The 27781-nt window shown below is 37.1% G+C and overlaps 2 protein-coding genes and 1 long non-coding RNA gene across 15 annotated transcripts in view; 2 read left to right on the top strand and 1 right to left on the bottom strand.

Moving 5' to 3' along the window:
* The window catches only part of WDR12 (WD repeat domain 12), a 30497-nt gene extending 7724 nt beyond the window's left edge, over positions 1-22773 (top strand). For all 5 annotated transcript variants that reach the window (XM_077885042.1, XM_077885040.1, XM_077885041.1 and 2 more), the window contains 11 exons: positions 1123-1217; positions 2585-2691; positions 3786-3901; positions 4505-4659; positions 5892-5937; positions 8132-8217; positions 12614-12754; positions 12854-12959; positions 13123-13255; positions 14858-14930; positions 16129-22773. In XM_077885042.1, coding sequence (XP_077741168.1) covers positions 1123-1217; positions 2585-2691; positions 3786-3901; positions 4505-4659; positions 5892-5937; positions 8132-8217; positions 12614-12754; positions 12854-12959; positions 13123-13255; positions 14858-14930; positions 16129-16206 — 1136 coding nt within the window. In that variant the 3' untranslated portion in view covers positions 16207-22773. The remainder of the gene's footprint in view (positions 1-1122; positions 1218-2584; positions 2692-3785; positions 3902-4504; positions 4660-5891; positions 5938-8131; positions 8218-12613; positions 12755-12853; positions 12960-13122; positions 13256-14857; positions 14931-16128) is intronic.
* On the bottom strand, positions 19349-24594 carry LOC144305894 (uncharacterized). Of its 5 annotated transcripts, none has more exons than XR_013372905.1 (6): positions 24390-24594; positions 22615-22772; positions 21793-21923; positions 21600-21707; positions 21194-21287; positions 19349-19472 (listed from the first exon to the last, which is right to left on the bottom strand). It is a non-coding gene; the product is annotated as an uncharacterized LOC144305894 (long non-coding RNA). The 5 variants fall into 5 exon arrangements; XR_013372907.1 differs by lacking the exon at positions 24390-24594 and adding an exon at positions 24026-24184; XR_013372908.1 differs by lacking the exon at positions 24390-24594 and adding an exon at positions 24011-24176.
* ICA1L (islet cell autoantigen 1 like) overlaps positions 24150-27781 on the top strand; it is an 80125-nt gene continuing 76493 nt past the window's right edge. For 2 of the 5 annotated variants that reach the window (XM_077885033.1, XM_077885036.1), the window contains exon 1: positions 24151-24275. The gene's annotated coding sequence lies outside the window, so the exon portion shown is untranslated. Of the gene's footprint in view, positions 24276-24313; positions 24611-24689; positions 24783-27781 lie in introns of those variants that run through there. The other 3 variants (XM_077885038.1, XM_077885035.1, XM_077885034.1) reach the window with 3 other exon arrangements.

The raw sequence follows: 27781 nt of genomic DNA on the forward strand, positions 1-27781 counted from the left end.
CAAGACTGTCATATATCTTACTTACTGAAAAAGTGTTTGAGCTGGAATAAGAATTGTTCTTTTAATAGGGTGCCTGAGTGGCTCAGTTGATGAAGCCTCTGACTCTTGATTTTGGCTGAGGTCATGAGATTGAGCTCTGCATTGGCTCCTTGCTGGGTGTGGAGCCACCTTGGAATTCTCTTTCTCCCTTTGCCTTTCCCCACCTGCTTACACTCTTTCTTTAAGGAAAAAAAAAATTATTTGTGAAATAAATACTTTGTAATACCAGTGTATGGATGTGATGCAATAGGAAACACATATTACTGTGTGTAAGTATTCTTACAAAAAAAAAAAGCAAGCCTGAAGTCTAATTACATGTTTAAATCCACCTAGTGTACAGGATGTATAGATGGTAGAGGAACATGTTAAAGGACACCTTGGAGATGTAACCAATCAAATATAGAATGTAAGGAATATTAGAAGATAGATGACCCAGTTTCTTTTACAAATAAATGGCAAGGGAGAAAAAGGAGGGGGAACTGCTAAAGATTAAATAAGATATATTAATCAAATATAATATGTGGACTTTACATGCTGATTCTAAAAAACTCACTGTAAAAAGACTTATGAAACAAAAAAACATGAATATTTGCTATTAAAAGGAATAGTGATTAAATTTTTTAACATCCCTACTTTAAGTCCTTATATTTTGGAAATACATACTAAATATTTACAGATAAAATGATAGCATTTCTAAGGTTTGATTTTAAAAAAACCTGCAGAGGCATAGAGTAAGATGTATAGGTGATTGCCCATGAGTTGGTAATTGTCAAAATATGTGATAAGGATGGGGGCTTACAATGTTATTTTTACTTTTATATATATTTGGAATTATCCAGAGAATGAAAAGTTTTTTAAAATAGAGATCATTGTGCCAACAATAACAATAAAAAATTATAACAACGGAAGAAAGAATCTGTTCTTAAAAATCATGTAGGGTAGTGGAATACATGGCCTGATTATGCTATGGAGAAATTCAGAGGCCAACTAGGATAATAGGTACCTGTTGTTTTGGGGTTACTCATATATCTCTACCAATGTTACTTCAGGCTGAGTGATCATTTTATTATGTATTTTTTTTAGAGTTCCACAAACATGTGGAGTTCGATTTCCTTATCAAGGGCCAGTTTCTCCGGTTGCCCTTGCTCAAACACATGGAACTGGAAAACATCTCATCAGTAAGTTCATTCAAATGTTTACCTGCTCTATTTTATGTCAGGTGTTCTTAGACAATGTGGAAAACTTTTAGAATCATCCTGAATCTTTAGCAACCAAGATTTTTATTATTGTTTTTTTCTAGAAATTTGAACTTCAGTTTTTGTGTATTCAGTTTTGAAATCCTCTCTTCTGAGGGTATATTAAGAAATGCAGATGAACAAATATGAGAAGAAAAGGGAATAGCAAATATACGTTTACTGCAAATAAAAGTGTACAAAATGTGTGCATACAAAAACTTACGAGTTAGGTTATTGTGATTTATTGTTGTTCCCCCTTCCTCTAATTTTTAAAGCTTCCTTAATATTGCTTTTATAATTTAAAATACAGCTTTTACACTTTTTTGGACAAGTTTTAGAACTGTGATAAAATGTACTAAGATCTATCATTCTAACCATTTTTATCGAAGTGTATAATTCAGGGGCATTAAGTACATTCACAATATTATGTATGCATCGGTACTGTCCATATCCAGAACTCTTTCATCATCATCATTAAACAAAATGCTTTTATGATTTTATTTTTTAAAGTTTTTTTTATCCTCCACGTCCCCCTTCACTTTTGGCATAAGTTTTCCTAGGTCATAAATATTTCTTAATACTACTGTTAGGTCAGATAAAATTTTCACCTTTTGCATGGCTCCAGATTTTCTGAATTGTGAAGGGGACTGACATGAAGGAGACATGTTAAACTGGGAGTCCTTTATTTCCATAGTGTACTATTTGTTTTGTTTTTTTAAAGATTTTATTTATTCATGAGAGACACAGAGAGAGAGAGGCAGAGACACAGGCAGAGGGAGAAGCAGGCTCCATGCAGGGAGTCTGACATGGGACTCAGTCCCTGGTCTCCAGGATCACATCCTGGGCTGAAGGCGGCGCTAAACCGCTGAGCCACCCTGGCTGCCCCATAGTGTATTATTTTAAAACTGTACGCCTGATTGATTTCTGGTTTTTCTTCTTTCTTTCTTTCTTTCTTTCTTTCTTTCTTTCTTTCTTTCTTTCTTTCTTTCTCTCTCTCTCTCTCTCTCTCTTTCTTTCTTTCTCCCTCCTTCCTTCCTTCCTTCCTTCCTTCCTTCCTTCCTTCCTTCCTTCCTTCTTTTTAATAATAAATTTATTTTTTATTGGTGTTCAATTTGCCAACATACAGAATAACACCCAGTGCTCATCCCATCAAGTGCCCACCTCAGTGTCCGTCACCCATTCACCCCCACCCCCCGCCCTCCTCCCCTTCCACCACCCCTAGTTCGTTTCCCAGAGTTAGGAGTCTTCATGTTCTGTCTCCCTTTCTAATATTTCCTACCCATTGATTTCTGGTTTTTCTCTGTGACTAGGAAGAGGTTGTGGAACTGGAATATGTGGAGAAGTACACTGCACCTCAGCCAGAGCAATGCTTGTTCCACGATGACTGGATCAGTTCAGTCAGAGGGGCAGAGGAATGGTATTACCCTATTAATGTTCTTCTATCCATTTCATTAGGCTACTTTATCAGTCTTTTTAAATGTACTATGTGAATATTTTTCGGTGATTGACTCTGTGTTCTTTGTGAAAGTAGTTTCGTGATATCTGTATCAGTGAACCATGCCAAAGATCTTTTCATTCAATTTATTTAAGAAGAAACTTATCTGTCTCAAGATGTTGTAGTGACATTCGTCTATGGAATCAGTCAAGTGTCTTAGGGCATTTTGTTTGAGTGTGTTGCTTATAAGACCAAAGATATCATTTGTTTCACAGAGGGGGAAAAAGCCTTGTATAGCCACAGATCTCCTAGCCTACTCCCGTGAAGATGTAGATCATACAATTTATTTTAGGAATAAAAAGGGAAGACTAGATTCAAGCAGGTATGGATGACTCAGCGCAAACCCTTACTGGCCTTACTTGTAGAATAGCACTTGAGAATGGATTATGATTATAGTACAACCTTACTTCTTTTAAAGAATATCTTCCTGGAGTTGGCATACAAGTGATGCTTTTACTGGTTTTAATTTTACTTTAGATGGTTTTACTGTTTTTCTGTTAAATGTTTTTCACTGGTTCAGGACAAAGGACCGTTAGGTTTTACAAGCAATTTCCCTGAGAGTTGTAGTGTTTACGACAGTAGTGAAAATGAAATCTAGCATTTTTTAGTTACATTTGTACTTTTAGGAGGTCAGGAGAAGCCAAATGTAACATCTTCTGATCTATTCTGTTGTGATTTGAAATCTTAGTCTTCCTGTTAAAGAAGTTTTTTTTTTTTTTTAATTTTTATTTATTCATGATAGTCACAGAGAGAGAGAGACAGAGGCAGAGACATAGGCAGAGGGAGAAGCAGGCTCCATGCACCGGGAGCCTGATGTGGGATTCGATCCCGGGTCTCCAGGATCGCGCCCTGGGCCAAAGGCAGGCGCCAAACCGCTGCGCCACCCAGGGATCCCTAAAAAAGTTTTTAAAGTATACTCCTGAAGGTATACTTTGTCATTGCTTTAGGAATATAATTGATTTCAGGTTTTGAAAAAGCTTTTTGTATTTCATAGAAGTTTTTTTTTCTCTTCACAGGATCTTGACTGGTTCTTATGATAAGACTTCTCGGATCTGGTCCTTGGAAGGAAAGTCAATAATGACAATTGTGGGACATACAGATGTTGTAAAAGATGTGGCCTGGGTGAAAAAAGGTTAGGACTGTTTGCCTAAACTGAAAGGAATCCTGCATAGGGAATTGGAAATAAGCCATTTTCAGTGCTGGGGCAGAATGGGGATCGGGTAGGAAGTACCTCATACCTCAGTTATTGTGAGGTCTTTCAAAAATATAGTGTGCAAGAAGAAAAAGATTATGTAAGAGTGGTAGAATTCAATCCTTACTAAATTATAACAAAATATACCTCGAAGTTAATACTGTGTTAAACTCATATTTTATAGTATTTTTGAAGACTTGTCCTTTTATACCATAAGTAACTGGGTTTTTTTTTTAAGATTTTATTTATTTATTCATGAGAGACCCAGAGAGAGAGAGAGAGAGGCAGAGACACAGGCAGAGGGAGAAACAGGCTCCATGCAGGGAGCCCGATTGGGGGATTGATCCCAGGACTCCGGGATCACGCCCTGAGCCAAAGGCTGATGATGCTCAACCATGGAGCCACCCAGGTGCCCCTTTTTATTTTTCAAAGCTGGCTAATGTCTTTCTCAACAACAAATAAGTCAATTCTTCAGTTTCAGAATACAGTGTATTTTAAATTTTTTACTAATTTGTTCTTATTCTTCTGATCTCCTTTCTCCAGATAATTTGTCTTGCCTACTACTGAGTTCCTCTATGGATCAAACTATTCTCTTATGGGAGTGGAATGTGGAGAGAAACAAAGTGAAAGCCCTGCACTGCTGCAGGGGTCATGCTGGAAGTGTGGATTCTATAGCTGTTGATAGCACGGGAACTAAAGTAAGTAGCTAGTGTGTTACTGCTACTGTTGAATTAGAGTTTGAACTTCCTATGCAAAAAATTTTTTCTTCATGTATCCATTGTGATTGTCCTACTTTCATAACAAAGAATATGAAATTGAACCCAAAGTACATAGTCTTATAATAAGAGACATAATGATTCACTTCTTCAGTCTGGGTTTCTTTGGTTTAGAACTTTAATATAAACTGCAGAAATTTTATGAAATCAGATTAATAAGCAGTGTAACTTTATTTATAGTGATTGACATTTTCAACCTTTGAGCTACTCAGTGCTGTCATGAATTGAAAATGTCTAGTTGATCATCTAAGCCTTAGGTACACTAAGGTTAGTGTTAATAGAGGTTGTTTACTACTTGTGCTGATTCACTGTATCATGACAAAATGGTCAGAGTTAATTAAAAGGACACAATCCTGAGTGCAACATTGTATTGACTTTTGAGGGGTTATGCCATTTGAAAATTACCTAAAATTCTGAATTTCAGAGTGCTTCTTCAGCATTTCTTTGCTAATTAGCATAACAGAGGACAATTTCATGCATTCAGAGGTAAAGATGTATGATTATTTATTTGAGCCATAAATAAGGTTTACCTTGTCAAGTCAAAACTTAAATTAATTACTCATACCTTATCTTTTGGCTATAAGAGACAGAAACTCATCTTGAACTTTTTTCAGTTTAAAAGATTGTGAGATCCAGGAAGGAGTGAATAATCCTATCACCAGCATCTGAGACTCAGGAACTGAAGCTTGAATGTGGCCAACATACCTCCCTCACTTATCTTCCTAAATTGACTTTATTCTCTTGCACTTCAGATGGACTTTTTCCATATGGCATTAAAACCTGACCTTCGGTATTCCTAGGTTTTACATTATACCATCAGTCTCTGGAAAAGACTAACTTCAACTCTGTGGAACACAAGTTTTCAAAAAAAGATCCTGGAGGAGGGAGAGATCTGTGGGCACTGTATAGACCAGTTTCCCACCTTGATCTAAGCAACCATAGCCCGGGCACAGGGCCATATAAAAATGGCAGCTCCTTCAGTTGCCATGAGATTGACAATACAACTCCCAGGAGACTAGGAAGCCATGCAGAGGGTACGATAGTAGTAAAAGATTTCAGAACAAAGTAAAGATTTTAAGTTTTAAATAGAAAAAACAAGGCAAATAATATGATTATATTGCATACTCTTTTTCTCTTCATGTATATCTTTTTAGTTTTGCAGTGGCTCCTGGGATAAGATGCTAAAGATCTGGTCTGCAGGTAAATTAAATTAAGTTTTTGTTGTACTTTGACTTATTAATGATGTTTCAAGAATTTCAGTGAAAGAATATTATTTCACACATATTTTTCCATAAAAATGGACCAGAGCTTTTGAGGACAAAAATAAAGGAGCATATAGAGAAAAATTAATATACTTCATTGTGTTTCAAAATGTGTTTCTCTCTACCACACTTTTATTTATTGAACCGTGTCCACACCTTTATTTATTGAACCGTGTCACTGAATTGCTGCAAGTAAGCAACAACATGATTGATGCAATAAGACATAACTGCCTTAGTTCTCAGAGTTCTCTTATTCTGGAACCTGGAAATAAAAATACTTTCTGAGTCATTTTGATAGACTCCACTGTTAGAGAAATTTCTTTTCTTTTCTTTTCTTTTTTTTTTTTAAGATTTTATTTATTCAGGGCAGCCCTGGTGGCGCAGCGGTTTAGCGCCGCCTGCAGCCTGGGGTGTGATCCTGGAGACCCCAGATCGAGTCCCACATCGGGCTCCCTGTATGGAGCCTGCTTCTCCCTCTGCCTGTGTTTCTGCCCCTCTCTCCCTCTGTCTCTATGAATAAATAAAATCTTCCTTTTTTTAAAGGTTTATTTATTTATTCATTCAGATAGAGAGGCAGAGACACAGGGCTGCCCAGAGAAATTTCTTGTTTAAGCTGATTTACTTAAGTTTTTAATGCAGTTTTGCCAAACTTAATTTTTTTTACTTTGAAAACATAGAAGGAACAATTAGAAGAGGAAGAGTTGAAGGAGGGAGGACTCTAAGAGGAAGGTACTTTGACATTAGTGACGGAAAAAAGAGAGGGAAGACCCACAGATATTTAAATTAAAAAGAACTGTGGTCTAGAATTACTTAAAGAGGTAAACAGAAGCAGAATCTCTATTATGTCTGAGGGAATAACTGTATTACAGTAAAATAGCATACAGTTCACAAAGTTGATTTGGGAGATCAAGAAAAGCTTAAATAGTGGCAGGAAATATAGAGGTCAATTCAGTAGATTTCCCAATAAGCAAACAGCTTTGTTTTGTTTTGTTAAAGATTTATTTATTTCTTTTAGAGAGCGAGAGTGGGGGTTGGAGGGCAGGGCAGAGGGAAAGGGAAAGAAAAAAATCTCAAGCAGACTTCCTGCCCTAGGGAGCCTAAAGCTCAAGGCTTGACCTCATAATCCTAAAATCATGATCTGAGCTGAAGTCAAGAGTCAGACACAACTGACTGAGCAACCCAGGCACCTCTTTAAGCAAATAGTTTTGAGGCAGAAAGTGGTTTATTTGGATAATTTTCCTTTTGTAGGAAAGTATATTTTAGTGTATATTTCATTGTCTGAGATACTCTTAATTCATTGTTAGAAAAGTAAAATAGTCAAAATAAACATGACTGGATTATATTTCCTTTTAATGTGTTTGTTTAACCTTGTCATTCCCTTTTTTATAATAAAAATGCAATGTGGGTGAACTAATACTAAGTAATTTTTCATAGATATGGTAAAGTGATTAATATTCATAATGATGATCTTAAAGACATGGCAAAATAACAAACTGGTTAGACTTTATGATTTTAGTGTGCTCTATTTTTTGCTTTTTCCTTTTAGAAGATTGATAACCCAGGTGTTGGGTTTTTTTTTTTTTCCAGGTGTTGTTTTTAAATATAAATTTCTGTTAACCAAAATAAGGAGGCATAGCTATTCCTTAACCACTTGAGATAACATGGAGAAAACATACTCAGAAATATAAGAATTCTTTTTTTTTTAACTTTTTAAAAAAAATTTAACTTCAAAATACAAGAATTCTTTTTTTTTTTTTTAAGATTTTATTTATTTATTCATGAGATACACAGAGAGAAAGAGAGGCAGAGACACAGGCAGAAGGAGAAGCAGGCGCCATGCAGGGAGCCCAACGTGGGACTGGATCCCGGGTCTCCAGGATCACACCCCAGGCTGCAGTGGCGCTAAACCGCTGAGCCACCGGGGCTGCCCAAAATACAAGAATTCTTTTAGGACTGTTTGCAATCAGAGAGCACCTGGCTGGCTCAATTGGTAGAGTACCCAACTCATGATCTTGGGGTCATGTGTTCGAGCCCCATGTTTGGCATACGGATTACTTAAATAGATAAAAGACCTTGCAATTAATATTTACCATAAATTTTTAAAATATCAAATTTAATTCTCTGTGATACAGTTCCTACAGATGAAGAGGATGAATTGGAGGAACCCACAAATCGACCAAGAAAGAAACAGAAAACAGAACAGTTGGGACTGACAAGGGTAAGTATTTTTGAGAACTTAACTATATTTGGCCTATATTGACAAATATACGACAATTTAATCTTTCCTATTTAAATTTCCCATTTTCTTGCCTTGCTACTTCAATCATAATTAGGCTTTCTTGGAGTAGATTTGTAAATTTTTATTACACATACTGTACTATGCAACATTGATCTGAGTCTTTGAATATAGTGATACTGAGCCAGGCTTACAGATTGGTGTCGATTATTTAGCTATTATGTTTGATCTCATGGTGCATTTTGTAGTAGAATCTTTTAATTGTGAAAGCTTACACCCAAGTTAAATGAAGCATTTCACTACCTGACTGTTTAATATTGTTTTACACTGAGGATATAATTCTTACAAGGAATGCTAATTATGTCTCCTAAATCAATAGAAACCAAGAGTTTAATCTGATTTTCTATTCTGTCATTTAGCTATTAGATCCAGTTAAATCAAACTCAGAAAGTTCGTCCTGATTCTTATTTGTTCTGTTTTGTTAGGAAAATATTTATCATAATCTGTTCTTACCTATGTTAATATGCTTAATGGGATGGATGGTACTGAATCAGGTTTAGGAAAACTTGTTTTTCACTCACTTTTTATAGCTGTAATGAATGTGCAATAAAGCATATTAAGTTCTTATGGTTACCAATAACAAGATATTTTATAAACATGGTTGAAAACGGAGACACCTAGGTGGCACAGTCGGTTAGGTGTCCAACTCCTGGTTTTGGCTTGGATGATGATCTCAGGGTCCTGGGATTGAGCTTCATGTCTGGCTCCAGCTTGGCTCTGGCTTGGTGCCAGGTCTGCTTCAGATTCTTTCTGCCTCTCCCTCTGCCCCCCACCCACCCAAATAAATCTTTTAAAAAGAAATGGTTGAAAAGGAGGAATAAAGTATGATTATAAAATGATTTGTCAGACTCACATAAAATGCAATAAAAGACAGCACTTAACTGGTTCCAACTCAAAGTAGTGATTTATAACTTCTCAATATATTTTAAAAGATTTTATTTTGGGATGCCTGGGTGGCTCAGTGGTTGGGCGCCTGTCTTCAGCTCAGGTCGTGATCCTGGGATCCAGGATTGGGTCCCACATTAGGCTCCCTGTGATGAGCCTGCTTCTTCCTCTGCCTGTGTCTCTGCTTCTCTCTCTCTGTCAGTCTGTGTCTCTCATGAATAAATAAATCTTTAAAAAAATTTTTTTTTTATTTTTTTAAGTAGGCTCCATGCGCATGCGTGGAGCCCAACGTGGGGGTTGAACTCACAATCCTAAGGTCAAGAATTGGACGCTTAACCAACTGAGCCATCCAGGGGTCCCTAGATTTTTTTTTTTTTTTTAAAGTAATCCATACACCCAACATGGGACTCCAGCTGACAGACCTGAGATCAGGAGTCTCATGCTCTATCAACTAAGCCAGCCACGCACCCCTATAAGTTTTTGTGTGTGGGTTTTTTTTTTTTTTTTTAAGATTTTTATTTATTTGACAGAGATAGAGCACAAGCAGAGGGAGAAGTAGGCTGCCTACTGAGCAAGGAGCCCCATGCATAGCTGCTTCGCAGGACCCTGGAATAATGACCTGAGCTAAAGGCAGGTCATTAACCAACTGAGCCATCCAGCCCCCAATTTAATACATATAAACATGGACTGCTGAATTCCAAGGGGAATGATCTGGCAGCTACTTAACTTCTTTATCACTTAGTCTTAAATTAAAACTGAGTGCCTTACCAGTTGGATATTGTGCCAGTGGTAATTTAGTGATGCATCTCTCTGATCAACCTTAAGAAATATGTGAGTAGGAAAAGATGTCTTGAATTAAAGAAATTCTTTCTCAGATGGTAGCTTTTCTTCCTTTCTTTCAATTGAAGTCTGACATACATATGGTTAAGTGTACAATGAGTTTTACAGATGTAATCATGAAACAGAATGAAATGAAATTACCAAATGAAACAGAATTACCAACACCCAGAAGTCTCCCTCTAGCCTCCCTCGCAATCAGTAGCCCCTAAAGTTAGGTAGTCACCATTCTAACTGATGTCATCTTACGTTGGATGATATTTTTAAACTTCAGGTGATATCTATGAGATTTCCTTTATGCTGCTACATGCAACAGTTCTTATCATTAATGTATAGCATCCCTTTGCATTGACTACCAGCCTATATCCATTCTTCTTTTGGTGGACATTTAGATTGACTCTAGTTTTGGCTACCATAAATACAGTTGCTAAGAAAGTTCTTGTCTTTTGGTGTACATATTCAGTCATTTCTGCATTTGTAGAATTGCAGAAATAGAATTTCTGGGTCACAGGGTAGGCACAGGTTCAGTTTTCCAAATGTTAGATATTGCCAAAAAGTTTTCCAAAATGGTTATATCAGTTTGTAGTTCCACTGACAGTGTACAAGGATTCATAGTTACTCTACATCCTTACCAGCACTCAGTATGGTCAATTTTTTTTGTCATAACTAATTTCATTTAACATATATGTTATACATTTACTTAACTGTTAAAAATCTATTATTTTCTTGATTTCTGGTGGTGTGTTGTGTAAGTCCTGGCCCTTTGATGCCTAGTTATGAAGTGCCTGTTCATGTTTTTAGCCCATTTTTTTAAAGTGCAAGAAAAAAATATACACGATTAAAAAAAGAAAACAAAGGTGTGTTGTCTTTTTCTTGCTGATTTGTAAGAGTTCTATATTCTCAATTCATTGTCTTAAATACTTTTAAGTATTTTCTCCTAGTTGGTACCTTGTTGATAGGTGTGCACTTTTAAGCTTGCTTCCATTGTCCATTTTATTTGAGAGAAATCATAATATATTCACTTTCTCACTTAAGTGGGGTTTTGTAGGTAGGCTTTAGATTCATGCATTTATAAGTAACTGAAGTTGTGCTGGAAATCCTTGAAGTGTTGTTTGAAGTGACAATTGTGCTGCAGTTAGAAATAATAGAAAGGTTGGATTTTTAAGGCCAAATGATTAGACAAGACAGATCTCAAAAACAGTTATCTTCTCTCTGGTTTTCTTTCTAGTACCTTGCATGTATTAATATGAGTAATACTGCCATTCAGTTAATTTACTTGTCATCCACTTCATACATTAACATATAGTCAGGCTTTTTCTTCATTTTCACTCGAAACTTCTTTTTCTCCTCCAGTATTATTGAGTTTATTTGTTGAAGCGGTGCCAAAGTTGACTTTCCTACCTATTTTTAAAAAAATTTTGCATTTAGGAAAAGTCACTTTTTTTGGTTCGTAACTTTTAATTTTTGATAAATGCATAGAATAACTACTACATAACCAAATACAACACAGTTTATCATCTCCTAACACTCCTGTTGCCCATTTGTTTTTACTTTGCTGTTTTCTATCCTAGAGCCTCTGCTGGATTATCTTTGTTACTTTACTCTTAATTTTGCTTCAGATCATGACAGAAGTAGTTCTGTTCCTCATTCCTCTTATCAGGCTCCTTTACATCATCCAGGAAAATTTTAGAGCTGGAAGAGAGGTCTCAGGTCATTTGGTCCAGGAGTTGGCAAACTACAGCTTACTGGCTCATTGGCTGTGTCCTATTTTTATACTACAAAGAGCTAAGAATGTTTTTTGCATTTTTAAGGGGTTTTTAAAATAAAGAAGAACATACAACAGAGACTAGAAAGACTAAAATTCTTTCTGGACCTTTATGAGAAACTTTGCTGATCTCTGATCTGATAGAAGCCTCTCACATTATAAATGAGGTAATATTTAAGGAGGTTAAATATAATAAAGTTAGAAAAGTAGATTGTCTCCCATTTCAGAACTCTTTCCCTCTCTCTATCACGTGTTCTTTATATTTAAGATAGACATTACACCTAGTTTGGGAATTTTAATTTGAGAAAAAATTAGAGATTTGGAAGTATTAAATGAACCATGGGCATTATTTAAAGATTGAATAAGAGAACTAAAAGATGCTGAGGAAAGGGTGAGAGTAACCTGAGATTCATTTACCTGGAAGAGTTAGGAAGAACATGGCAGCATCTGGAGTCAAACCTAGATCTCTCTGACCCCAGAGCTTTTCAGCTAACTTCTATATATAACATTTATATATGAGTTAGGGTTAATATTAATACTTCTCAAAATAAAAAGTAGATGGGAAGGCAGCAGGATATTGACGAAAGACTACAAACTTCGGAGTAATATTTGAGTTCAAATTAAATCTGCCATGTGTAAGCTGTATGACCTTGAGCAAGTTCCCTTTCTCTGCTTCATCTATAAAATAAAAGCAAGTATCTGTTTTGGAGGGTTATTATAAAGAACTAAGAAAGCTAAAGCATCTGGCATAGGGGCTTCAGAAGTAAATATTATTGTTTCAATTACTCTAAACTGAAAATGCTTTTCCTTTTGGTTATCTTTCATTTCTAGACTCCTATAGTGACCCTCTCTGGCCACAAGGAAGCAATTTCCTCGGTTCTTTGGTCAGATGCTGAAGAAATCTGCAGTGCATCTTGGGACCACACAATTAGAGTATGGGATGTAGAGTCTGGCAGTCTTAAGTCAACTCTGGTAAGACTTATAAATTCAGTGATTCTCTGATTAACTTTGAGCTTCTAAAGATAGTTATTTCTAGTCCACATGGTCAAATGTTCTTTCTCTGTTTTTCAGACAGGAAATAAAGTGTTTAATTGTATCTCCTATTCTCCACTTTGTAAACGTTTAGCATCTGGAAGCACAGATAGACATATCCGACTGTGGGATCCCCGAACTAAAGGTGAGTTGTGTAAGTCACTGAAGGAGAAATATGTGTAAATAACATCAGTTTCTCCTTTCACCAGAGATGTGTATTAAAAGATAATTTTCTACAAACATTGTTTTGTGTTCTACCTACTTATCTTCTAAAATTCAATAATTATTATTATTTTTATTTTGTTCAGATGGTTCTTTGGTGTCGCTGTCCCTGACCTCACATACAGGCTGGGTCACATCATTAAAGTGGTCTCCTACCCATGAGCAGCAGCTGATTTCAGGCTCTTTAGATAACATTGTCAAACTGTGGGATACAAGGAGGTAAATCCTATTTATGATCTACAAAGAAAATACATCGATTACTTATTATATACAATGACAATGAAATAAATGCTGAAAAGATTATCCAGAAGCAGAAGGGTGAAAAAGTTTTTGGTTATATGACCTGATATGATAAATATTCATGTCTAAAAGAAAAGCCAGGGTCAAAGGAATTTTCTTCATTATTGATAGATTATTTATTGCATTCTGAAAAAAATTATCTTGAACCTTAATATAAACATGATATAGGAAGCCAGTGGTTTCTAAATAAATGGAAGCATAATCAAATAAGAAATTACATGTTAGTAGGAAATTAAATAAATATACATATTTTAAAAGATAACTAGATATTAAAGTTCTCTTTTTTGATACTGTATATACAGAGTGCCCCCAATGAAATGCATACACAATTTACGTACATATTTTTACAAGTAGAATGGAGAGGCATTAATCAAATACCTGTTGTTTACCCAAATCTGTATTCTAACATCCTTACACTACCTTATGATGTGTGATTTGTTATTATCTAGAAAGTTGTTAACATTTTAGTTGGATACTTTATATAGCCATTAGCATATAGTTTCTGATAATAGTAGTAAGTGCCATGAAGAAAGTAAAGCAGAGTAAAATGATACTTCTTTAGGGATGGGCTCTTCTTGAAAGTGATTTTCTAGTGAATTGAACAATGGGAAGGTATTAGCCATGCACAAATCATGTTCCCATGATTAGAGGGAACCAGCAGACAAGGTGGGGAAAACCTTAGCGTGTTGGCAAAATAAGAAGGCCAGTGTTGATGGAATGTAAGCAAGGAGAAGAGTGGTAGGAGATGAACCAGGTAGTAGTTGTACTGAGTAGTACCTTATGGGCCATGGTAAGGAATTTGGGAATCATTCTAAGTACCCAATAATGGGGAAGGCGTTGGGGGGCTCTAACTAGGGTAGGAAGAATGGAAGCAGAGAGGTTCTAAGTTGGATTCTTGGTATATTTTGAAGACATCTCTTTGGCAGGATAGGCTCATGGGTAGAATATGGAAATAGAAATCAAGGAATAATGCCCATTATTTTCTGCCTGAGCAGTTGGGCCATTAGTGGTGCAATTTATTCTGATGGAAAAGAGTAGAGAAACAAGTTTATGAGGGAAAATCAAGAGTTTTGTTTTTGTTGGTTTAAATTTGTAGTGCCCATAAGATATCCACATGTTGAGTAATTGGATACACATCAAAATCAGGGAATGAGTTTGGACTAAAGATAGAAACTTGAGAGTTGTCATCATATACATGGATAGACGAAGGATATATAAGGTCATGAGTTGATGGTAAAAGAAAAATGGTCAAGGAAGTGTGAAAATGAGACTAATTATGAATAAATATTTATAAATAGCATTTTTCCTATTTGAATATTTGTTATAGTAAATCTCTGTATTCTGCTAATGATAGGGGAAAATCAGGAGAGATGGTCAATAAGTACTCAGGATTTTAAGATTAACTGGTTATAGGGGCAAGGATGATAAAGTCTGTAAACTTTTCAGAAAAGTAAATATGATGTGTCATATATTTTAATATTGTGAAATGCATATAACATGGTAATACTTTGACTTTTTTAGTTGTAAAGCTCCTCTCTATGATCTGGCTGCTCATGAAGACAAAGTTCTGAGCGTAGACTGGACAGACACAGGGGTAAGAATTTATTAGTTATCTGGTAAAGAGGAAAAATAGAGAATAAATCTGGTCTTTGTATTTAGGGAGTTATTAATTTCATTCTATCTGATAATTATAATTCTGTATTCTAAGTTTTCTCATAAAATATTACTCATAAAAATCTCACATCGCAAAAAAAAAGTCTCCCATCACGTTCAAAGAAGAAACAAATTTGTTTTTTATAATTAGGAGTAGTAAAATTTGAAAATTTTGAAGCAGTTTTTTTCCCAGTTTTTTTTTTAAAAGATTTTATTTATTTATTCATGAAAGACACACAGAGAGAGAGGCAGGCTCCATGCAGGGAGTCTGATGTGGGACTTGATTCCAGGACTCCAGGATCATGCCCTGAGCTGAAGGCAGATGCTTAACTGCTGAGCCACTCAGGCATCCCTTTTTCTCAAGTATTTTAATGAAATGTTTTAAGTCCATAAATTTGCTCCTTTAGACTAAACAGATCTATTTCCCACTTAAATTTTGCAGAATTAAGTCTAGACTATATAATGTGCTTAAGGAATTAGAGTTTACTTCTTTTTATGTGTAAACATTAGCTCTTATTGCCTAAGGATTCTTTCCAAATACAGGTCCTAAGGATACTTGAATAATTTGTAATATCCATTTACCTGCAAACAGTTAAGATACTCTCCTATAAAACATAGTTTTCTTGGGGCACCTGGGTGGCTCGGTGGTTGAACATCTATCTGCCTTTGGTTCAGGTCGTGATCATGGGGTCCTGGGATCAAGTCCCACATCAGGCTCCCTGCAAGGAGCCTGCTTCTCCCTCTGCCTATGTCTCTGCCTCTCTCTGTGTTTCTCATGAATAAATAAAATCTTTAAAAAAAAGAAAAACAAAAACCTTAATTTTCTTAAATAGAAATTAATTAAAAACTCTTATCACCCCTCAGACTTTTAAATTTTATTACATTTCTTAACAAATGCTTCATAGAAAGTACAGTAGCCTCAACCAAATTCAAATGATCACTTTTAAAGTTTTAATATAGTGTATTATAATATGGTAGTGAAATTGATGTAATTGGTCCTTTTAAGTATTAACTCTGAATGCGAGTTAACTGCTCATCTATAATTCTTTCTGTAATCAGAATCATCGGTATTTAACTATGTTTCACTATCATATGAAATAATTATGTTTACGTGTTTTTTTTCCTCTCCCTTTATGCAGTTACTTCTGAGTGGAGGAGCAGACAATAAATTGTATTCCTACAGATATTCACCTACTACTTCTCACGTGGGAGCATGAAAGTGAATGACAAATTTGACTATAGAGATTGTTTCTGTAAATGAAATTGATAAAGAATCCTCAGATTGTATCAGTGATGGTTCAGAAAGCAGCCTCTTTAAGTTTATATAATGTTTTCACCCTTGTTAATTGCTATCACTGTTTTTCATTTTATATTTATTATACAATAGTTTGTGTTGTTAAAATATAAAATGTGACCTGCCTTCTCTGCCATATGCAAACTCTTGAAACTAAACTAAGTTTTTTAGTTTCCTTTTAGAGGTATTCATTTGAATTAAGATTTGCTTTTGAGATGCTGTAAAAGTATTAAAAATATAGTAATTGTCCAGATATTTATTTCTGATGAGGAAACGAGTTTTTTTTTGTACATTAGCTGTTTAACAAAAGCATCATAAGAAAACTAATACATTCTAATAGAGAAAAAATTAGAAATATAATTTACTTAGGGTAAAATAATTGATGTTTATAATAAGACTTTGTGGGTATTCAGAAAATTAAAACATTTAGATGCTGCCAATGAAGAGTTTGTTGAAATATATTAAGTGGAGTACTTGTATTAAAGATGTTAGAATCCTCTAGAAGTTACATACAGATTTCATGGTAACCTGGAATCTTTCTTCCTAATATATCCTTGTATAGAATAGAATCTTTAGACAAACCTTTCAGTCAGTATTAGATAATATTCTATAAATTTTATATCATTAGCATTTATTTTAATGCATACATTATATACCAGATATTTAATGTAAATGTCTTCTTAAAGTGTGACTTATTCCTCAAGCAGAGCACTTCAGCCTCTAATATATGGAAAATAAGTTTAGTCTCATCACTAGACTGTAATTCAGTAAATCTCACAAAATGTTCCTAACAGAGGTCTAGGAAATAATACATATACTTGGCTGCAATTAAGAGCCGAATTAGCAGTAGATTAAGCCAGAAGTTTAGTTCTCTTACAAGATGAAATCCAGAGGTAGTCCAGGTCTGGAAAAGTTTCATTCCACACTCTTAGGGACCCAAGCTCTGTCTATACATAGGATTTGGTCCTCATCTTCACACAAGAGCTAGAGCTACTGTTATTATAACATTTCTTAAAAGAAAGTATGTTTTAATGCCAAAAAATAGGGGTGGCTGGGTGGCTCAGTCAGTTAAGCATCTGCCTTCAGCTCAGGTCATGATCTTGGGGTTCTGGGATTGAGCCCCACACTGGGCTTAGTGGGGAATCTTCTCCCTCTCCCTCTGTATTCTTTCTTCCCTCTCTCTTTCTTACTTTCATTTTTTTTTTTTTAACTTCTATAGGACAAAGAAGAATTTATATTCTTGTTTTGGATGTTCCCTGAATGAGCCTTAAGGACAGAGTTATTTTAAAGGTTTTCTTTACACACCCAATCTGGGCTTTTCAGTTGTAGTATGCATACACTAGGTAATTGAAGCAAAGGTAAAGAGGCCTATTTATTAGATGTAGTGAACAGAAAAGGAAGTGGCATCACTTATTGTTTCCTCACTTATTCTCAACCCTGGTTCCAAGGATACATTCATGGTTCAAGCATTCTCCTTTGGGATGGGTGTAACATTAATGATCAAGGCTCTGGGATCAATCTTCTGCCCAGTTTCTCTCCTTGTGTAACTCAAGTGGTTAGATCTTATTCTTCAAACAGGAAAAGTATGAGAGGACAACTGAAGCCTAGAAGACTCAGTGCCCTTAGAACATATTGCTCTCCTACTCCCATCCTCCACCATTTCCTCCAAAGTAGGCGTCTCCCTTTCAATGGTCCATTTTCCTCTATTTTAGTTACACCGGAGACAAGGGCTTTACATGGACTTATCTGCTCCCAAGATTCTTGTGGAAAAATGAGTGTTGCTGCTTTCCTAGCAATGGCAAAGTTAGGAATGAGGCAGTGCAGTGCTCAGGACCTGCTGATTGGTACAAGATTACTTATGCTATCTTGCCGTAGTAATGAGATTCATAAACTTGTTGATGCTTGCTCTTACCTCATCAAAGTTTTAAGAAATTCCTTTCTTACTGCTTAATGATAAGCATTAACATTAAAAATCAGCCTCAAAGTCTACCTAATAGTTCAAGAACAAAGGTTGAACTTCTCCCATGTACCAGGGTCTCTTTGAAGATGGAGGAAAGGGGAGAAAAGCAGAAAATGTTTAAGACATGGACACTACCTCCAAAAAAGATAACCTTGCATGGAAATACTTATATAAATATTATATAAATAAGAATTAGTTATAACAGTGACTTAAATGTATAAAAGATGTAAATATAAGGTAGAAAGGTGGCATAGAAAAGGAAGCAACTAGCTTTATGGGAAGTAAGTTGGATGTCAAGAAAAATATTGTAGAATAGTGATATTTGAGCCAGATCTGGACAGATACTGGTTGGGAAGGTGGAGATGGTCCCTCTGGCACAGGGAGCAGCACAAAAGCATCAGAAATGATAGCTAAGAAATAACACGAGGAAGGAAGAAAATATATTTTTTCATATGCTAAGAAGTTCAGTTTTGCTTCCCTCTTTTAGTTAAAGCTGCCTCCAGGTCTTATCTAAGACATGATTATCTTTTTATATTGGAAACCATGAAAACAAAACCTGGCTGTGGCAAATACCTAGAGATTATCCAGGTAGACAGTTAAGTTATATAAGATTTTTTAATTCTACATAGAATGCAGGAAAACGTAATAGATTTTTAGGAATAGATGACCAGTATCTGCTTTGTCCTGTGAATTTCGAATGGCCATTTTGGAACTATTGTCATCAATGCATAATAATATATCAAAATGCTTCCTAGCATTATTGGGGAAAAGAACAAATGAAAGTTTAAATTGATATAAAATACACATAGTTGGATAATTGAACAAACAACCCTGCTAACCACATACTCTCTGGAAATTTGATAATATTGAAATCTTTTCACAAAAAAAATTTTTATGTATTCTAATTTTGAAAAACTACATATATGAAGCAAACATAAGGAGAAATAATTTTGATACTACTGTAGCTCCTAAAAGGACAAAAAAAATAACATTTTAAGACAAGGCAATCAATATTTAATTATTCCTTTTATTTAAAAATTCATTAATTGGAATCAGGTTTCAAAACGCAAGTGAAATCCAAATTTTACTAATGAGAAACTGCCAATAAAAGCACCAAGAACTTTTATTTACTTTAATACTGACATTTTTAGACTATCCTAGACTTCTAGTATCAAACATACTAAAAAGGGATAAGAAAAAAAAGGGATAAGAGTGGGTAGGGGTGGGAGCTGTAAAAAAAAAAAAAAAAAAGTAATGTTAATATTTTGTTATATAAGCTAATTATCTTTTTTCCTTTTTTATGATTTTCATTTTAATGCCAATATAGTTAACACAGTGTTGTATTAATTTCAGTTGTACAATCTACTGATTCGACAACACTGATTGTACTGATTCTGTACATCACCCAGTGCTCATCATAGCAAGTGTACTCCTTAATCCCCATCACCTATTTCACCCACACCCCCCATCCACCTCCCCTCTGGTAACCATCAGTTCTGTATAGTTAAGAGGCTGTTCCTTTGTTTGTCTTTTTTCCTTGGCTTGTTTCTTAAATTCCACATGAATGAAATCATATAGTATTTGTCTTTCTCTGAGTTATTTAACTTAAGCATTATACTCTAGCTTCATCCATGTCATTGCAAATGGCAAGATTTAATTCTTTTTATGGCTAAATAATATTCCATTGTATATACATACTACGTCCATTCACCTACTGATGGACATTTGGGCTGTTGTAAATAATGCTGCAATCAACATAGGGATTGCATGTATCCCTTTGAATTAGGGTTTTTGTATTTTGGGGTTAAATACCAGTATTGTGATTACTGAATTGTTGGGTAGGTCCATTTTTAACTCTTTGAGGAACCACCATACAAGTTTCCACAGTGACTGCACCAGCTTGCATTCGTACCAACAGTGCAAGAGGGTTCCTTTTTCTCTACATCCTTGCCAAAACTTGATATTTCTTGTGGTTTTGATTTTAAGCTAGATATATCTTTTAACATAACTTAGTAGAATTTTGGGGGTTGCTTAATAGGGCTAGATAGGCTATCTTTGTTAAAGTATCTACTGATATCCACAGATTTGAAGAAGTAAATTATTTACTGGTAGTGTCTATTAAAATGGCAAACACACACACACAAAACCCACCCAAATCCACCTGTATCCTACCATAGCAATCCTTTGATATTAAAATGATTAAGTGATCTTTATTTTACTTTTTTTTCAAGATTTTCTTTTTTCTTTTCTTTTTTTTTTTTTTAAGATTTTATTTATTTATTCATGAGACACACACAGAGAGAGAGAGAGGCAGAGACACAGGCAGAGGGAGAAACAAGCTCCACACAGGAAGCCCGATGTGGGACCCGATCCTGGGATTCTAGGATCATGCCCTGGGCCAAAGGCAGGTGTAAACCACTGAGCTACCCAGGGATCCCCCAGTGACCTTTATTTTAAAAGAGAAATATGTGTGTTAGAGGGGTCGAGTCATTTGACCAGATTTCATGTAGCCAATAAATAAGTCAGGATTTGAATTTGGATGTATCTGAGTCTAGAGCTCAAGCTCTAAATACTACATATATATTCTGCTAATGATTAGGTCATCCATAAGAATGATATTTTTATAAATGTGAAGAATAAGTTTATGTCTTCACCTACATAAAAGAAAGGCTATATATAAATTTCTGTGGCATTTATTGGTACCAAATGACCATAATGTTATGTTCAGCTTTGCATGTTCTTGCCTTTAAAATAAATTTCAATTTTAGTATACCACTAAATGTATTAGCATAATAATATATGTGTTCTTTAAAGACTATTTCTTTTCATATGGGAATTGCATATAACCAAAAGGCAACTTTAGAAATTATCCTGTTACTCATTCATATCATTTGAATTATTACATTATTCATGTTATTAAAGGAAACGACAATCCAGACAGCTTAAATACCTTGTATGAAGGTGTATAGCCAATTAATGATGGAGATAGGACACATGCCTCAGAGTAATTAAAGATCCAGAGAAATGATCTTGTTAGGTACAATCTGAGTTGAGAAACATGTCAAACAATTATATGGATATGGATAGTTAGTAAAAATATAGACAACATGCCAGGGAATTAGTAATACCAAATTAAGTCCAGTGGTTGTTTCAGGGGGAAACAACCAAAAAGGGAAATACTTTTTTTATAGGTCTATAGCATTTGACATTAAAAAAAATCATCCTAATGATACTGTCTCTAATTCTAGCCTTGAATCAACATGGGAGAAAGCATGTTTAGCTTGCCATTTGTAAGTAAGTAATAGTGTAAGCATCTGGGAAGATAGCTTTCCATACCCTCACTAACGGCCACTGACCTGTTACTTCTGATTTCCTTGATAAGGTCAAACAGATGAAAAGGAAACTGGAACACCTTGAAGAAATGGGAGCTATTTCCACGATATCAGGTTCAGTAGATCCCTGATCTTTAATAAGAGTAAAATAGTACCAAAGCATAGAATTCTTAGTATGTTTTTAAATACCAATTGAAGTTTTATTTAGGAGACTCACCAGAGGTCTGCTTGATAGTGCAAAAGATCATTGCTGTTTATTGTTCTGGGATCCCAGATTTGTGGAGCCTCTCAAAGCTCCCAAGTGACATCCCAAGTCATCTAATGGTCTTCTAGTTCACTTGTAGAAGCCTACAGTGGAGGAAAGCACTTTATATTAAGATAAATCTGTTGATATAAAATTAGATAGTACTTCTAAAAATATTCGCACTTCTAGATGAAACATCTTCCCATATAAAAGTATTTGAATAGTGTTAAATTCTTTTGTTTTCTAAAAAAGCCCATTTAGAAATACTAAATTTTAACTACTTTGGGAGCCTCATTTTCTGTTAAGGGGCTAAAGGCATTTAAATATATATTTTTAATCAATCCAACAGCTAATGGAAGATTACTAATTCATTCTATAAACATTTATCAAATATCTGATTAAGAAAGCCTGATTCTTGCCCAGGAGCGTCAGTAGCTCCACCATATTTGCTGAAACCATTCTTAAACTGCCTCCACTTGCCCACTTTCTGGAGTGACCTGTGAAGGAAATGTGATGTGTAAATGCTACATTTTTATGGTGACTTGGAGACATTGTGTATCTTTCATTTATTTTCTCCAGTTAAGTAAACAAAATCAACAGGCCTTGCCCACAGTACTCTGACTTTCTGGTGTATTTCTTGGAGTGCCTTTATCTGCCTCAGATTGAGCTGAAGAAACATACTAGTTTAATATTCTCTTGAATTAAACTTTATCCTGTTGGAACAAGCATTTTCCAAAATATCCCAAGAAACTTAACATATCATGCATGGTAACATTCTGAAAGTCATTTTCTTACCACATTAGAGTCATTTATTCTTTAGGAAGAAAAGTGTTCAGTTCTTTTTAGATATTTTATACAGTATCCTTCAGTTGTCAATTAGCTGTCTTTCCTTCTGTTCACTTATTGAATAAACATTCAGAATGCAGTATGTATTACTCTTGAAGACTCAGCTACTGAAATGCATAAATATTTTACTTTGGAGGAGCTCAGCATCCAATGGGGAAGACAGGCAGAAAAAAAATTACAATTGTTGAGAGTAGAAATATGTCCTTAGGAGGGATGCTAAACTTAGCATGAGTGAGTCAGGAAAGATCTGAGGAAGTACAGCAGTTCTCCTCATTTGCCAAATGCTAATTCTTCCCTTCGAAGGATCTAGACTTGGAGAACCTGAGAAAAGCTGTGGACTCCGAGATTGTCACCCCTAGGGTTAACGAGGTCAAAATTAACCAGAAATCTAAAGCTTGTTTTTCAGAGGCCTGTTTCTCCCTAATCAGCTATTGTGTGTTTCCAGACCCCACTAACAAATCCACTAGGGAGACCTAGGCTAGAAGTCACTGATAGGGTTCCAGCCTATGAACAGAAGGCCCGGTCTTCCTCACCCTAGATAATGAGCCCAAGACCCCCTCCAGTTTATCTGGGCTCTCCTGGAGCATGCCCATAGCCCCTTTCCTTGTCCTAAAATCCCTGACAGCAGGTGCTGGACTTTGCCTCATTTTAAGTCTCCACCACAAGTGAATATGGGATGTATGTTACATGTTTGCTCAGTAAGCATGCTCCATCTTTCCTCATGAAAAACCACAAGTTTCCCTCTTCCTTTTCATCAATATATGTGTAACACCAACCCTTTTATTAAAAAAAAAAAAATCCCTCCCCCTTCTAGATTTGAAGCATGCCCTTTTATCTCTTTCTTTGGCTGCCTCTGGAATAAACCCTTTCCTCTCATACATGATGTCTCAGTGATACCCTATTCTTTATCCTATTCTAAAACTACTTCTTTTGGGATGCCTGGGTGGCTCAGCGGTTAAGCATCTGCCTTCAGCTCAGAGCGTGTTCCTGGAATCCCAGGATCAAGTCCCACCTTGGGCTCCCTGCATGGAGCCTGCTTCTCCCTCTGCTTGTGTCTCTGCCTTTCTCTGTGTGTCTCCCATAAAAAATTTAAAAAATAAATAAAAAAAACCCCACTTGTTTCAGGTTTTTAAGGTAAGTGCTTTGTAGCAATATTCTAGAAACTCACTCCATCTTCCACATTTTACAAACTTATTAGTTACCACCTGGAGTGCAAGCTTAATAGCCTATGTCACAGTTATAATTCGTATTTTGTAAAGCCTCAGTAAAGTGATAGGATATTCGGAGTCATCTTTAAAAAGAAAGTTCTTTGAATTTAAATTCTCTTCCACCAGTAACAATTTACTTTTGCCTTGTTTACCATTAAAAAAAAAATTAAGTTCTTAGTCTCCATTTTTGCCGTCTACTCTCGAAGACCTCATTTACAAGTTATGATTATGCATATGTGCATCTGAGGTCAGTTATTAACAGTTATTAACTCAATCCTCTTTAAGAGGAGAGTTCAATGCAGCACGTGAACGGTCCCCGCGTGCGGCACTGGCGCGGACTCCGGAATGCCTGAGGCTCGGGAGCTCAGCGCCCGGTCGGGGCGGCCCCGGAGGGGCCTGCAGGTGCGGGGCGGGGCGGGGCGGGCCTGGAGGAGCTAGGGGACCCCCCCTCCCCGCCCCCCTGGGCTGGGGCACCGGGCTTGGAAAAGGAAACCCGGAACGCCTCAGAGGTCTCACGCTCAGTTCCTTCACTCCGATGCTCTGAGCGCTGCGGTGTTTGTTAATAGCCCGGAATCTGGCGAAGGAGGACCGGAATGGGTCCCGGAGTTGATCCCCAAACCGACCGAGGGCCCGAGAGGGCGAGAACGCGGACGCCGGGCCGAGACGCCGCGCGCGCCAGGCCGCCGGGTTTAAATCTCCCGCCGCCCGCAGCCGGAGCCCGACACCTCCACGCACGGGTGCGGAGGGGCACGGGCTGCGGGAGGGGCCCGGCGGCGTCTCGGGGCTCGCGGGCGGCGGCGGCGGCGGCGGCGGCGGCGGGGACGGGGACGGGCGCCGGGACGGGCCTCCGCGCAGCCGAGCGCGGCCCGAGGTGGCGGAGGACCGGCGCGTCGCGGCTGCAGCGTCGCGGTGAGAGTGCGGCCTCGGCCCCCTCCCCCGCTCCCTCCCCCCTCCCCCCTCCCTCCGGGCGGCGGCCCGCGCCCTCCCCCGGCCTCCCCGCGGCCGGAGGCCGAAACCCCGGGTTCCCGTGGCGACGCCCCGAGGTGGAGGCGCGGCGGGAGGCGCTCGCCGCGCGCACACGCGGTCTCTCGGGGCCTCGCCGGCGCCCGCGGCCTCCCTCCGGACGGCGCCCCGGCCCGAGCTCCCCGGGGGCAGGACGGCCCAGGAGCCGTGTCCGGCGGCCCTTGGGCCCCCTCAGGGCGGGAGGGCTCGCCCGGCCCCGGCCCCCGCCCCCGCCCCGGGCCCGCTTGCTGGGGTGGCTTCTCGCCGAGGTGGAGGTCGCCTCCCCCTGAGGCGGACGGTCACGGCCTTCAGGTGCCTTGCGGCTCGCCTTTTTTTTTTTTTTTTTTCCCCCCCTTCTGTTGTGTTTGTTTTTATGTCATTATTTTGTAATGGAAATGCCTTCTCTAGAAACGAAGTGGCAAGCGTTTGGGTAAAAACAAAAACCTGAGGGGCAGCCCCGGTGGCTCAGCGGCCCAGGGCGTGACCCCGGAGACCCGGGGTCGAGTCCCGCGTCAGGCTCCCTGCAGGGGGCCTGCTTCAACCTCTGTCTGTGCCTCTGCCTCTCTCTCTCTCTCTCTGTTTCTCATGAATAAATAAAATCTTTTTAAAAAGAAAACAAAACAAAACAAAAAAAAACCTTAATCAGTGCGCGGTTTGAGGCGAACTGCAGAAAGGCCGAGCACCCGAGGCGTTCGGCGCGCACATCCCGCGGCCGCGCACCCACCACCCGGTGCTGGGAACGCGCATCACCTGGTCGGGCGCTCAGATGATGTCAATGGTCAGATACCTGATGCTCTGGAGAAAGATGGAGAGGGGGAAAAATCCGACCTGGCAACCACCCCGTGACGCCGTGGGTTTGCCAGGAGAGGGGGTGGGATTATTTTTCATGTAATAGATGATAATGCACAGAGCAAAAACCCCATTATAAACTAGGAGTCTCTATGAAATAGCTTATTGGGAAAATCACGTTTATATCTACGGTTTTGGATTTTCTCTTAAGCATTTATTTCTCTAAGCATTTATGCATTGATTGCTTTGGTTTAGACGTAGGCAGCGTACTGTAAGGCGATATTACTTTCATCATCTTAACATCAATATTTATGGAGTAGCCACAGGTGCCTCATCCTTTAGTAGGACGTTAATTACACATGTATTGGCCAAAGAAACATCTACTGGTACGTATATACTTTTTATGTGATGAAAAAATTTTGATCGCTTTATATTTATCTGTGCCCAACATTGCCAGTATTCTGCAAAATTTCTGTATTTAATAGCGCAGAAGGATTGTGCATCCAGCCATTGAAACAACTCTGTGCAAGACGTTGCTCTAATTATCGGTAATTATAATTGCCAGGCAAATCATTATAATTTTAGAGTTAAATGGGTGCTCAAAGCTCAGCCAGTCCAAAGTGAGAAAACTGCAAACATGAGATTGGTGCCAACGTGACAGTGGTTGAAAAACTAGGAAACCACATTTTTATTAGAAATATTTATTATAAAACAATTAATAAGATTTGTTCCAGAGACTGAACTGGCACCAAATACCAAAATGTATCAGATATAAAAGAGATGATATAAATTGTATTGTTTACACCGTCCAACTTTGTGATTTCATAGTGTGATATGTCCTATATTTAAATTTTTTCACTTTGTTGATTTTCTCTGTTTTCCTGTTCTCTGTTCACAAATTTCTCCTCCTTCATTTTGTTTCTTTTACTTTGGGTTTAATTTGTTCCTCCTTTTCTGACTTATTAAGGTGGAAGCATAAATAATTGCTTTTACACCTTCTTTTCCTTTTAGGCATTTAAAGCTGTAAGTTTTCTCTAAGCATGCTTTAGCTAGACACCACAAATTTGGAATGTTTTCATTATCATTCAGTTAAAAATATTTTAAAATTTCCCTGTGATTTCTTTGATCTATTACTGGGTATGTTATTTTTATTTCCAAATATTTTAGAATTTTTTAGGTAGATCATTGCTATTGATTCCTAAATTAGCAATGTTGTGGTCAAAAAACATGTATGATTTCAGTACCTTTAAATTTATTGAGGTGGGTTTTTTTGTTTTGTTTTGTTTTGTTTTGCCTAATCACAAAGTTGGACAGTGTAAACAATACAATTTATAACATCTCTTTTATATCTGATACATTTTGGTATTTGGTACCAGTTCAGTCTCTCGTACAAATTTTATTAATTGTTTTATAATATATAGTCTGTCTTGGGGAATGCTCCAGTTACCCTTGAGGGAAAATTGTATTCTACTGGTGGTGGGTGGAGTGGTCTAAATGTCAGTTAGGTAAAGCTTGTTGAGAGTGTTGCTCAAACCTTTTATCTTCACATTTTTAATGTCTCCTTGTTCTGTCAGTTACTTTGGGAGACGTGTTAAGTCTCAAGTCTCTAATTATAATTGTAGATTTATCTATTTCTCCCTTCAGTTCTGTCAGGTTTTTTTTTTCTTTATGATTTGGTAGTGTTATTAGTCACATATACTTTTTAAGAAAGCTGTGTCTTTTTGCCAAATTGACTCTTTTATCATTATGAAATGCCCATTCTATATCTGAAAATACTTTTTAAATGGAATCCTGTTCTGACATTAATAGAAGCTTAATGTTTGCCTCTTGCTATCTTTTCCTTTTAACTCATCTGTGTGTTTATGTTTAAAGTGTGTTTCTTATAAACTACGTACAGTTGGGTTGTAGGTGTTTATCCAGTCTCACAACAATCTCTGTGTTCTAATAGTGGTATATGGTCCATTGATATTTTTGAAACTTTTTTCTGTGTTTAGGTTAAGCATATTGATATTCTTTTTAAATTTAAATTCAATTAATTAACATGTAATGTATTACTGGTTTCAGAGGTAGAGGTCAGTGATTTATCATTCTTACTTAATACCGCCAGTGCTGGTGTT

This window comes from Canis aureus, chromosome 36 (genome assembly GCF_053574225.1).
Source record: "Canis aureus isolate CA01 chromosome 36, VMU_Caureus_v.1.0, whole genome shotgun sequence".
Classification (NCBI taxonomy): Eukaryota; Metazoa; Chordata; class Mammalia; order Carnivora; family Canidae; genus Canis; species Canis aureus.